Genomic DNA, 13,080 nt, shown 5'->3' on the forward strand with positions numbered 1-13,080 from the left:
TTTGTTAGCAACATAACCTTTACTTCGGAAATGTTCACGGGTAGTAGGATGTAAATAAATACAGTGTGTATGTAGGAAGAGGGTGGTTCATGAACAATCCTCTGATTCTCCTTTATTTGTTGGAGAGGGAGGGGCAGAGCAGAGGGCTGCAGCACGTCATGAACACCGTCCTTGCCAGATTGTGGTCCTGGCAGCTGCAGGATTCTGTGCAAGTGCTTGATCAGGAAGGGCTGGTAGCTGCACAAAGTGCTGACAGGAGCGTCGGTAACAGGAAAATCTGGTTTGTGCTCTGCTGTAGTTGTGCTGTAAGTGAGAGATTGGGAATGAACTTCCAGATATGGGACACTGACATAACACAGTGAACTGAGGCAACCTTACAGAGCATTATCTTCACAAAAACCACCACCATGATGAAAGAAGCCCAGTAAACCCTCCAGTAAAGCAAAGAATGGACAATGAGCACAAAGCGTTCCATTCCCTCTTCCTTTCTGGTAGACATGGCAAGCTCTCAACTGAGCAGGATTTATTTTCCTGCAGAGGCTGTATGAAGGAAGCTGAAACTCCAAAAGAAACCCCACCATATTTAGGATGTTAATGTAAGAGAGTGCAAAGATACAGTTTTTAATAAGGAAAACTACAGCAGATATCAAGCTATGAAGCAGTTGTTACTTGTTACTGCAGTGTTGTTACTGCTGTTTCACTAAGGTCCTCCCCTCATGCATTTGCTGAGCTGAAGAACCACCATAATAAAAGGGAAAACCAAAGCAGGAAAAGCCAGCAGAGCACAAAAGCCACTGAGGGCAGCTCGGTCTGTTCAGTGCAGTGTGTCACCACATGCATAAAGCACAGTGCGTTGAGGCCCAGATCCTAAACAAATGCTTGTTTCCCACTCCCCAGAGTAGAAAGCAGGCTGCAAACCTTGGAGACACGGTTCCAAGACTTGGATTCGAGCTTGCAGAAGCTGGCACAGAAGTTTGAGGTGCAGGCTGAGCTCCTGGAGAAGGAGAAGAGCCAGGATGCAGCGTGGATATCGGCGCTGGAGGACAGGTGGGCAGCAGGGAAGGGCCAGCACCAGCTGCACTGAGCCCTGCACCTGCAGGTATAAATACACACCTTCAGTGTGTATTTATACAGCCTGAATTACCATGTGCTATGGAAACAGTAAGGTTGGTTTGATTTGAAATGAATATTTGCGTGGTAAAGAGCCACACCACATCCCAGAGAGCAGGGATGGGGAATAAAGAACACGGATGTTCTGCCTCCCTTCTGCTAGTGAGGCCGGCAGGTTGCACTGTGAGCAAACTCTGTCACTTTGAGGTTACAGTCTGATATCACGAGGCGTTCTGCCTTCCAAGCGGGCACGCTGCGATCAGGTAGCGGAGCAGCTGTTGCTGAAGCACCGCTGTGGTGCGGGCAGCAGCCACAGCAGCCGTATAGAAACCTCCGATCCACACAGCCGGAAGCTGCAGCGGCTCTTCCTACTCGCTGCAGCCTCCCCGGAGCTCCCGCACGGAGCACAACGAGCCCAGCCTTCCCTCGGGGCGGAGCAGCTCGCGGCCGTGAGGGCGGAGCGCGGCCCGTGCAGGGCTGTGAGCGCCGGAACTAGGAGGTGAGCGCGGCGGGCTGTGTGTGTGGTGTGTGAGGCGGGGCGGTTTGGCGGGCTGACGGCAGCGCGGCCTGGCCCGGCGCGGAGCCGCGCACTTGGGAGCAGCGCACCCGTCGTCCCGCTGTATCAGGCCGGCCCGCAGCCTCCCGTGAGGATCCCCGCCCTTCTCCTGGACCCGCAGGCCTTCCTTCACCCCGCTCCGTGTGTGTCTGCCAGTCCCGGCCCTGCAGAGGTACATCCGCGCCGTGCTTTGGTACAGAGCCGTACAGCTCGCTGTCTCCATTTATCTGCCCTCTCTCCTGAGAAATAAAAGACTTGTTGTATTAAGGAAGAGCAGAACCACCAGAAGCCGCCTTCGAATGCCTCTGTCTCAGTGTCAGCTTCTTCTGTGGGTTATCCGGGGTCAAACTGTCACGGCCCCTCAGTCAGAACCCTCTGTCTTTATGCAATCACCTGAGGTTTCCTTTTTTGTCTTATTTGTTTCTTAGTTTTTGCAGCTTGAAAAATCATATCTTTGCCTCTTTTGCTGCAGGGGGTGTCTTCTGTTCTTACTTTCTGTTTCACCAGTTCTGGGTGAAGTGAAAAACCATTTGAAAAGCCATTTGAGGAGTGTTGGTGGCAGAAGGGCTGGGTGATCCCCGTGGTGGGAGGTACTGAATTACTGAATACATTGGTTACATCTGTGCTTATGTTTGTAAGACATCAAAAGCACTTTGACTTTTGCCTTCCGGCTTAAGCAAGGACTGTGGAAGATCCTTCTCTCTAAGGAGAAGCCTCTGATCCGTAGGGAGAATGTTGTATTTCACCTTGGCGTGGAGCTAAGCTGGACTCATTTGAAAGTTGATTCAGTAACTGTGATAAGATCCACCAAGCATGACCTTAGCTTGTAACTGAGAAAATAAACACGGGGAGACTTTCTTTACCTCATTGTCCCACGTTCCCATCTCCCTGCTGTACCTGTGGCAGCTCATAGGGGACTGCAGTAGGAATCCTTGCTTCACAGGGACTTCTGTTAAGACCTTCATCTTCCTCTGTAAGTCAAATAGTGACCAGCTCTCTTCAATACGCTGAGTTTTTTGTAATGTAGTTGGAAAACAGTTTTCTGGTGTAAAAGGAAAAAACAAAACAATAAACATCATGTTTCTTTCTGCTTTCAGGTCCTGCTGTTAATTTGTCTCATTCCTGAGCTTCAAGTCAATATGTCGAAGAAATCGGAGGCTCCTCTTTCTTTAGATGACTGCCTCTGCCAGATCTGCATGGAGGTCTTTGTGGAGCCCGTGACCCTGCCCTGCAACCACACCATCTGTAATTCTTGTTTCCAGCTGACAGTTGAAAATGCCAGTCTTTGTTGCCCTTTTTGTCGCCGTCGAGTCTCTTCTTGGGCACGATATAATGCCCGTAGGAATACTCTGATCAACTGGGAGCTCTGGGAGAAGATTCAGAAGAAATATCCAAAAGAATGTGAGCGTAGAATGAATGGACAGGATTTGGAAGAGGAAAGTAAGTAAAATGTGTCGCTTGTCCTGTGCTTTACCAAAGGGATTTTAGTATATATCTTTGGATGATGTGAAAGAAGATACGTGCATAGATGTGCAGTTCCAGAGCTGTCCTGTGAACAGGACTTGCCTTTTGTTTTCTGTAGCTTTTATCTGTTGTGTTTTGTATTATTTTACCTTGTTCCAAACTCGCTCCCGTGACAAGGTATGGAAATGTGAAAATATATTATTGCTGACTGTCATGCTCTTGCTTTTGTCGCTCACTCTTTTTTATTACCCCCTTCCTCTCCATTAGTTTTTGTCCCCCATCCACAACACCAGCTGAGCAAACCTGGGGAACTCAGACAGGAATATGAAGCCGAGGTTAGCAAGGTAAGTCTAAAAATGGATGGAAAAGTGCCGAATGCTTTGAATCTAGTTGTTTTAATTGTTCCCACAAAGAAGTGAAATGTTATTTAACAAGAAGAGGAAGGTATTTAAGAGGGCATTGCTGCTACAAGAACATGCTGCTCATTCCTGATGCATGAATTCCATTTTTATCCTATACTGAAGAGACTTTAAGAAGGTTACGTAGTCACAAAGTGGTATGTAAGAAGTTTCTATAGACTTTACATATAAGAAATGTTGAATAAGGGGGGGAAAAGCCAACCATACAGAGATGTGGAACTTATCAGCTAGAAGTAAACCTATCTCAGAAGGGGATTCCCCTCCTGGCTATGATGCTAAACTGCACTGCCACTGCTGGGATCTGGATATCATGTGGAAAGGAGAGAGGGAGGACAAAGTGTGTGCTCTTCAGCAAGAGCTAACAGCTATTGCTGACAATGGAAGGTGACAGCCTTCAGTTCAGATGCAGGGTTGACTTAAACTGTAAGAACGCTTGTTTATTCAGCTGTGTGTGTTGGCTTATGGATACATTTTCTTGTGGCAGTTTCAGTTTATGCCACCTTCAGGTATTGGTCAGGCTGTCGTACTGCAGGCTTAGTGTACCACTCAAAAGCGAGGCTGAAGAATAGACTTCTATTTAAGGCTGTGTTTTCTTTATTCAGAGGCTTGAGGGCTTGGAACTTTTGTAAACTTTTCTGATCAAGCACGTTCTGTGGGAAGTCCAGTCAGACAGCTGGAGTGATTTCATTTGAACTGTTCCTGTGGAAGGAGTGTTAGTGAAGAGATTCTGATGCAAAGCGTGGTGCTGTAGTAGCACCTTCATACCTTGAAAAACAATTCCTTCTCAGGTGGAGGCAGAAAGGCGAGCACATGAACAGGAAGAGAACAAAGCGAGTGAGGAATACATTCAAAAGCTGCTGGCAGAAGAAGAGGAAGAGCACAGATTGGCAGAAGAAAGACGGAAGGAGATGGAGGAGCAGCTTAAACAAGACGAGAAGTTGGCATGGCAGCTCAGTAACAGCTTGGTGAGTTGACATGAAAGGGGACGTTTTCTAACGTTCATTTAGTGTAAGCAAGTTTAGACCTTTTGGAGAAAAAGTTAAACCTCTGAATGACTTAAATTTGCTTGACTTGTATTTGAAAGCTGCTGTCAGTACTTCAGCTCCTAAACTGACACTGGTGAAGTTTTGATGAACCAGCATGAGGGTGAAATACCTCCAAGTATTTCTACCTGCATAGTAGGTACTTGAAATGAATGGGTGTAGGAATTTTGTGCTGCAAAACACCTTCAGACATTAGTTTCCTTCTGGCTATTTCCTTTTCCCCATGGATTTAACAATTCTGCTTTGGAAGAAGTTGAGGTCTCCATCCTCGTGTACTGAAGAAAGGAACAAACGATGATGGTTGAAAATGTTTAATGTAGGTTTGGGATTTTTTTTCATTTGTTTTCAGGAATTGCTTGGTCAGAAGTAACTAATTCTATAGCAGAAGGACAGAAGTAGTTCACATGTTTGTGTTGTGGTTGGTTTTATGTGATGCTGTTTTTCTTTGTCATTGAAGAATGAAAGTTTGGGAGAACACACGCTCAGCAGCTCTTCACGAGGAGACAGCCTCTCACGTGAATCACCCCCAGCGAGTCTGTGCAAGACGAAGAACAAACCAAGCAACTCTGGAGACATTCAAAAGTAAGAAAGCCAAGTTTCTGTTTTATCGTGAGTGCTGTGTTTCTCATTATAGTGTCTTTCTGTTCTGTGTGCTTCCTTGGAATCTTGCAGCCTGACTTCCCTGTGTAATTTGGGCAAATTAGGCTACTGAATATTGAAACATCACCTTATAATGTGGAGATACACTTACCCCTCTTGTTATTGTCAGAACGAACCTGAGATCATGATTAATATGAGGAACTGTCAATGCAAAGAAAGCAAAAAGGTTTTAAGAAGTATAAGTAGTATACCTTGGTTTGGTTTGTTTTTCTTTCCTTTCAGGTATCTGACTCCAAAGCATCGTGACAAATCGCGATCAGCTTCACTCTCCAGAGCTACAGAGGGAGGCAGGACTGACCCTGGCTGTGTGGTACTAGAATCATTTTGTTACTAATCTCAGTGTTAGTGATTGCAGGTTACTCTCTGCTTTGCCTATAGCAACTCCTATCAGTACTGGGCAATCTATATATCTATTTCATGAGCTGTCTCAGTATTTGTGATTCCTGTAAGTGGAAAGTTCAGTCTTCTAGCTGTGCTTCTGCAGAGTGTTCTGAATACTTATTTAACAATGCTGTTTATTCATTCTTTTTAAAGAAGAATCCAAGTTAATATCCCAGAGTTATGAGCAGTGCAGCTATGATGAAAGAGATTTTCATTTTACTTGCATCCATTAACTTTTAATAAATGCATTTAATAAGAGGTCTCCTTTCTTCAGATCAGTATCAATGAAGGCAGCAGCACTGAGGGGCAAGATGAGCAAGAGGAAATGCCAGCGCTGTCCCCACAGCTGAGCGGTGTGACCAAATGTTCCAGCGATCAGGATTTGTTTATGCAGACATACATTAACTTTGTAAATGCTTCAGCTTCGGAGAAGACCACGACTGTTGAGCAAAAAAATGCACATGAGTCAAACTGTCTGAGAGATGAACTTCTAAATACAACTTGTGGGTTTGCAGGAGGAGAAGGGGATAGAGCAGTTCTTCCCAGATCCAAAGGAGAAGATGGAATAGTGGTGGACAGTGACACTTTAACTCACGTAGAAAGCAGAAACCTTGAAAGCTGTGCTGAAACAAGTGCTTGTATTCAGCCAGCAATAAATTCCACGTCTGATGGCGAAAGTGTAATAGGTGATCACACAAAGATGGCTGGAAATGAAGATGAAAGGGAACCGGAAAGTCTGCCAAACACTAAGGAGGCTCCCAAAAGAAAGTCTTCAGAACCACTGGCTGAAGCAGTGGTTGATGCTGACTTGGATATGCTTGACAAGAAGAGAAGAACTTTCCCAGAAACTTTGGAGGAAGAAGCGGAGTGGAAAAGTGACTTTTATTTGCAAATGCAGAAAGCTTTTGAGCAGGAGCTCCATGAAAGGCGCGTGCAAGAGGAGCAGGACAGGCTGCTGGCTCTGCAGCTGCAAAGGCAGTTCAACAAGGAGGAGAGGTTACTTAACCGACAGAAAGGATCTCCAGATGAATACCTTCTTCGTGCCAAAACACCTCAATCTGTGAAAGACTCTTCTAGAAAAGGAAGTTCTAAGATGGCAAAGGACTCAAAACAATCGAAAAAGCAGAGTGAAACAAATCACCACAAGGGTCGGAAAGGTTCTTGCGATGAAAACTGGCAGTCTCCTACCAGGGTCCGAATGAAATCACCCAGCAGTGGGAAAGTCTTGAATTGTGTTGTTAACACCAATGATTCAAATGATGTTCATTCAGTGCCTAAGAGAAGACAAAAGACAATCCTTCAGATGCTTAAAAGCCCTGAGTAGAACAGCAGAACCACAGGCACACGGTTACGTTAATCGGAATGAAAACCATGGTAATGTTTATCCCTGTGTCAGGCCAGGCTTCAATTAAAAAAGTTACGGAATTGATGGTTTTGAGGGTTGGGCCGCAAGAGTGACCAAAACTGACTATTAAAATGTACTGTGAATGTTGTTGAGAAGTTTAAACACCTTACTCCTCTAGACCTTAATATTTAGTCCTTTCTCGACTATAGCTTCTTTTCTAGGACTTGCATTTTCAAGCTGTTTTTTTGTTGGTTTTTTTTTCACGCTGGAAAGTAAATACTGTTATTGTTTGAGATTCAAAGTAACTGATGGTCCTAGAACGAGAATTCAGAGCCTTTGGTGGGGACTGTGTAATCCCCAGAGGAAGCAAAGAAGTGTGTCTGTATCTCTGGTTGTCTGACTGTGAGACTGAGGCTTTACGAGGCACAGGCACTGTTCTGTTAAACCAAAGGGTTGTGTTAAACTGAAGGACGTGACTGGAATGTGGTTTATTTGTTGAATTGCATTGTTTGCCTGGCAGTTAACAGGATTGTAACCAGATAAGCTAGTCTTGCAAAGGCATTTTCCCTCTCTCGCATCCTCTCACAGAGTAACCCCTTTCTTAGGCAAAGGGGAAAGAAAGGATCATTCTTCCACAGTCAGAGGCAGGGATCTCTCATAGATGCCAATGGCAGAAATGGTTGTGGGCTCGCATTTACTTCTGTTCATTTTTGTTTTCTTGTTGTTGGCAGCCTGTAACTTACACAGTCTTGCCTGCATTTACTGCTATTTAACTTTCATGTGCAAACTGACTCGAGTCTGATTCTAAGCACCTAATATTCAAAAATTATTAGTGCAGGAGACAGTTATGTTGGAGAAAGTAAAACCAAAAGGGGGAAAAGCCATTCGAGTTAACAGTATTGACTGTATTTAACTTCCAGCTGGCGTTCAGCTGCTCTGCCTGGCTGTAACTGTTGCTCCGTTGTTATTATTTTCTGTCTTCCAGTTGAGTTTGATAGTAAAATAATTCAAAAGAATTTCAGTTTGGATGTTCTGTGGAGCTGACAGCTCCAAGTTGAGGCCTTGGGAGCAGTTTGTGAGCTGCTAGTCAGCAGGTAGCGGCCCTGTTACATAGTTCTCTATTTTGCTATTGTGGAGCCCAGCTTTTGGCTTTTCTTTGGATGCAGCGATATATTTCTCAAGTGTATGTTGTTGGATGAGTGCAGAACAGCAGCTGAAACCCGTGTGCCCTTTGCTGAATAGCAGACGTTCAAGAAAGTGCACTTTGAGGTGTTGTGGATGATCCGTAGACTTGAACTCAGCTCTAGGAAACTTGTAACAGATGTTTTTCACGTCACCTTGATGGCACATCTCTGCTAACGTTGGGTTCCTCCTCAATAAGTGGAGAATTCAAAGAGCCTTCTTGAGAAAGCTATTACAGGTGACCTGCTGCAAATAGTTCATTATCTCCCATTGCTGCCTCAGTCGTAGCGCTGGAAGCCTGTTTGTTATCGACCCCTTTCTGTGTAATCCTTATTTCAGTTTGCTTTCCTGTCACCCAGGCAATCAGATGGAATCCGTTGTTGATTACAGTGTTCTTCAAGGCAGAAGTACTGACTGCCTTCTGTGCTTAACATACTTTTCCTGTCACGATGAGCATGCAATAAGTAAACTCTATTTCCAGAACAAGCCGAGTTTTGTGCCTAAGTCTCAATCCAACCCCGTCTTAAATCATCCCACTTGCTGTATCCGTTTGATTTTTCACTTGTTAGTAACTCGATGCCCGTCCCTCTGGTGCCCGTTCCCCCTCACCCCCCCCTCACACAGCCCGGTTCCCGCCATGCCGCCCCGCCCCGCACGGCGGGGCCGAGGAAGGGCGCGGGCGGGTTTCGCGCTTGCGCAGTGCGCGCGGGCCGGCGGCGTGCGTGTTGTTGTGCGGCGGCGGCAAGATGGCGGCGCACGGGGGCTCGGCGGCCTCCGCGGCGCTGAAAGGGTTAATCCAGCAGTTCACCGCCATCACGGGTGAGGCACACGGAAGGCCGGGCCCGGCGCGGCTCCGAGCCGCTTCTCGCTTCGTCGAGCGGCCGGGATGGAGGAGGAGGTGGAGGAGGAGGAGGAGGAGGAGGGCCGGGCGCGGTGAGGCGGGGGCCCGGCGGGGCGGGGGGCCGGGCCTGTCAGCGGGGCGGCGGGTGGGCGCGGAGCCCGCCCCGGGAAACGCGGCTCCGGAGCGTCGGGCAGCAAGACCCGCCGGACCGACAGCGGTTCGGAGAGCGGGACGGCGGCCGGCACCACGGCTGGGATAAGGGCCCGCATCGCTGAGCAGCGTCCTCTGGAAGTGACCGTGCGGAGCATCGCGGGGTCGGTACCGCGCTCAGCAGCGGGATGCGGCCTGGACACGGGGCGTGCTGCGGGCAGCGAGCGGGACGGCACCTGCACACCGCAATGCTGCGGGGTTACGGGGCGTGGGATCTGCTGACAGGACCCTCGCTAGTATGAAAGATGTGTCTGTGCTTACAGCGTGCCCCGGTGTGTGTCTGATGTTTTCATTCTCAGCAGTGCCCCAAGCACTGAGAGCCAAGCAGAGCTGTGCTGTTCGCCCAGCAGCCCTCTGCTCGTGTAGGTGGGTTATGGAGATGTCTAACCCTGCTCCTACGCTCCGAAACAAGAAAACAAGAGGCTACTGGGCTCTGCCCGCCCACTTCTGAAAGAGGGGTTTGAGGTTCTGTCTTGTTGTTGTAATAGGATGTAAGGTTCTGTTTAGAAGGGAGTTCTTGCGGAGCTGTCTGACCCTGTGGCGCAGTGACAGGTGCTGCACTACACACCCTGTGTCGTCAGCCTGCACCTCTGGTGTGACCCTGCTTTCCCAGGGGTGTACACTGGATGCTCCAAGCCCTGTGGTGCTGTGTAAGTGCGCAGAGCTACCCATGTTTGTGTGGAAAAGGTGAAACAAAACCCATCCTGCCATCTGCTTCCAGCACACCTGATGGTGTAGAATCACAGAGTCACTGCGCTTGGAAAAGACAATATAAACATCAAATAGAGCTGTCAGCCCATGCCTACTCACCCATAGTCCTCAAATATAGTTCTCAGCAGATGTTTTGTGATGCTGGTTTCCTTAGGACTGAGGAAGATTTGGTACATATATATTCTGGTCCTCCTGAATGAGCAGCGCAGGGTGGCTGTGCTCTTCTATTTTGATTAAGGTCCTCAAGCACAGCCAAGTACCACTGAGGTGCTCTTGTGGCAGGTTGGTTTGCAGTGGGTTTGTTTGGAAAAGCAGTTACTTTGGTCGACCTGGCTTTCTTTGTGATGTAATGTAATAGCTCAGGTCATTTAGTGTTGCTTTATCTCAGCAGACTCAGTGTGTGTTCAGCGTATCAATCTGTTTAATCTAAAGCTCCGAGGACTTCCTGGAAAATCTCAGAGACACCCAATGGAAGCAGGTTAAATGTGTTTGCTCAGAGTGGCGTTAGCTGTCATTCTGATGCTGGGGAAATGGAGTTTTCTTCATTTCAGTGAGTTGTGGTGAAGCTGGTAAGAATTATTACAGACCAAAAGCTGCTCCCAAACTGGTTCGGCTGCATTTTGCCACTTTTCTTCTACACCAGCTTTTCCATATTAAAATAGACTCTTTGGCAGCCTCTACCTATAGAAACTTAGTGTAGTAAATGGGCTCTTAAAAGGTTGGATGCAGGAGAGATTCATTTGGTGAAGGTGCTTTTGTTGTCTGTGTGGCTTTGAGGAAGCTTTAGAGGCAGACCCTGTAAGGGAGAACAACTAACAATTAACTGAGCTTCTGCTTGTTTGTTTTTGCCTTCTGGAGCACTCAGTGAAACAGGGAATCTTTAGTTTCTATCTTTACATATCTGTTAGAGGTGGGTAAAAACCTTTGGCACTGGGTATAGTATTCTCACTGTTAAAATATTAAATCAGTTGGTTGTTTTGTTTTTTTCCATATAACACAATAGAAGTCAAACTTAATAAGCAGAATTTTCTCCCGATGGAAAGGGGAAGTGTGGCTGTTGTTTCCTTTTCCCTTGAGGTGCGTGTTTGTCTCACCTCATAGTTGTGCCTTAGGGATAAATGGCACCTGCTCAACTGCTCTAATGGTCAGTGCCTTAAAAGAGAAAGCTGGTTAGCTGTTCCCGTTGCTTCTGATCAGAATGCTTTACAAAGAATGCTTCAATATATATTTGCTTGGCATTGCAGGTGCCAGTGAAAGCGTGGGAAAACATATGCTTGAAGCATGCAACAACAACCTGGAGATGGCTGTCACCATGTTTCTGGATGGTGGAGGCATAGCAGAGGAGCCCAGCACCAGCTCTGCAGCAGTGTCTGCAGTTCGACCACACACCGAGTACGTACTGCATAAAAATGAGTAGTCTGTCCTATAAGTTTCATAGTGTAAAGACAGATCAGTTAAAACACTTGTTCTTTCTTTGGACCTTCTGTCATCTCAGTGTAACATGTGCTTCTTCAATGATCTCATTTAATTGATTGCTTTGATATTTTTCTTAATAAATAAGTTTATCTTGCTGCACAAGCTGGTCTCTCTTGAGTGTGCTTCAGAAGTTTTCCATTGCATGCACATGCTGTTGTTGCAGGCATAGCTCGAGTCATTGAAGTGAGGATCCAGTGAAAAGTGGGATCTTCTGGCACATCAGTAACTTAATATTCAAGTTTTTGTTGGAATACTTTCCTTTTTATACTGGACACCCTTCAGGTGCTGGTCAGCTTAGTTTTACTTCTAGGAAGAGAGGAAAATAAGTATGCAAATACAAAATGGAGAATAAATAGCTTCACAACAGCAATCAAAAGATGTGGAGGCTAGTAGTAAGGTTAGTGCATCTTGCTGGTTGTACAAGTTACTGTTTGAAACCAAAGTGCAGAAAGTGCTAGATCTTAATGCATAATGTGCTGCATCCTCCTTCAGTGCCTTGAGTAGGAGTAGAGGATTCCTTGAGGTCTGTTTTGACTCCAGATCTCTGATTCTGTGCCATGGTGCAGCAGTGTCCTTAGCTGGTCCAGGCTGCAGGTGCATTTGGAACACAACATTTCATGGTTTATTTAATACTTAAACATTACTGTCTCTGATTTTCCTTTTCTCTTTGATAGGGATGAAGTACGAGCTCCAATTCCACAGAAACAGGAAATTTTAGTAGAGCCTGAGCCCTTGTTTGGAGGTAGGCTTGCATTCCTATTTCATTCTTTGTTTTCTTTAAATACCTTGAAATCATCTTCATATGATGAGAAAAACAAAATCTCGTGAACACGAGGAAAGCAGTGTGCCTCTTTTTGTTTGTGTTTTTGCCTTATTGCAGCTCTTCAGCCATCTAACATGCCTGCATGCTTGGAAATATACTGATGATTAAAACCTTACGCATTAGAGATGCTGTATTCCCAGTGGTGTTAATTTGCTAACTCGTTTTTCAGAGGACTTCTCTAGGCACCAGCCAGTTAGCAATACAGAGTATACATCTGTGCTCTTGGGGCTCAGAACCATGTGATGCTGCTGCAAAAATGTTCAGACTGATAGGGTGAAAGCTTGGGATTTGGCTGACAAGTGAAAATGGAGAGAACAAAAATGCGTGTTTGTTGAGGAGATCCAGAAAGAAGGGTTGAGCTGCGTGATTGCTTGTCATTTTCTCAGTTTCTCCTTTTGGAATTTAATTTGCACTTTAAAGTGCATCGTGCAGCTCAATTAAGAAACTTGCCCTTTTTGTCAGTGAAAGACATGGAAATGCTCATCTTTAAAGTGATCCCATATCCATAGGAAATGTGTTTTCTGTTTAGTTCCTGTGCTAAAGAGGATTGTGAGGCCTAGATTCTGTTTTACCACAGAACTGGTTCTCACTTGATGGTTTCAATGTCAGAGATTTGTTTTGCCAGCATGCCCAAGCTGAGAGGTGGTTGTAAATGAAGATGCCCTGAGCACTCTTGGAAGACATTGCACTGGCTTCTTCCTCTTGCTTTCCTTGTGACCCAGCAGAGTCTTTAACACAGCTCCGTGGATGCCTGTGGGTTCACGATCCTAAGAAATACAGGAATATGATCTGCACTCTTACCTGGTCCTTTTTTACTCACGTCACACACTGAGCACAGACATGCTGTCCCCGGCTGCCC

The 13,080-nt window shown here is 46.2% G+C and overlaps 2 protein-coding genes and 1 long non-coding RNA gene across 7 annotated transcripts in view; 2 read left to right on the forward strand and 1 right to left on the reverse strand.

Annotated features, from left to right (window-relative positions):
- On the reverse strand, window positions 1–11,168 carry LOC116653835. Of its 2 annotated transcripts, none has more exons than XR_004308333.1 (2): window positions 10,022–11,168; window positions 1–303 (listed from the first exon to the last, which is right to left on the reverse strand). It is a non-coding gene; the product is annotated as an uncharacterized LOC116653835 (long non-coding RNA). The 2 variants fall into 2 exon arrangements; XR_004308334.1 differs by lacking the exon at window positions 10,022–11,168 and adding an exon at window positions 919–1,029.
- On the forward strand, window positions 1,616–8,646 carry RNF168 (ring finger protein 168). Of its 4 annotated transcripts, none has more exons than XM_032446550.1 (7): window positions 1,616–1,859; window positions 2,764–3,106; window positions 3,398–3,474; window positions 4,338–4,514; window positions 5,050–5,174; window positions 5,475–5,562; window positions 5,908–8,646. In XM_032446550.1, exons 2-7 carry the CDS (start codon window positions 2,806–2,808, stop codon window positions 6,955–6,957), a joined length of 1,818 nt encoding a protein of 605 aa, XP_032302441.1. In that variant the 5' UTR covers window positions 1,616–1,859; window positions 2,764–2,805; the 3' UTR covers window positions 6,958–8,646. The 4 variants fall into 4 exon arrangements, with proteins under 4 accessions (XP_032302441.1, XP_015726592.1, XP_015726591.1 ...); XM_015871106.1 differs by having other exon boundaries at window positions 1,616–1,838; XM_015871105.2 differs by lacking the exon at window positions 1,616–1,859 and adding an exon at window positions 1,891–2,256.
- The window catches only part of UBXN7 (UBX domain protein 7), a 20,914-nt gene continuing 16,704 nt past the window's right edge, over window positions 8,871–13,080 (forward strand). The window contains exons 1-3 of the mRNA XM_015871112.1: window positions 8,871–8,979; window positions 11,167–11,314; window positions 12,073–12,140. Of these exons, the coding sequence (XP_015726598.1) occupies window positions 8,907–8,979; window positions 11,167–11,314; window positions 12,073–12,140 (289 nt within the window). The 5' untranslated portion in view covers window positions 8,871–8,906. The remainder of the gene's footprint in view (window positions 8,980–11,166; window positions 11,315–12,072; window positions 12,141–13,080) is intronic.

This window comes from Coturnix japonica, chromosome 9 (assembly GCF_001577835.2).
Source record: "Coturnix japonica isolate 7356 chromosome 9, Coturnix japonica 2.1, whole genome shotgun sequence".
NCBI lineage: Eukaryota > Metazoa > Chordata > Aves > Galliformes > Phasianidae > Coturnix > Coturnix japonica.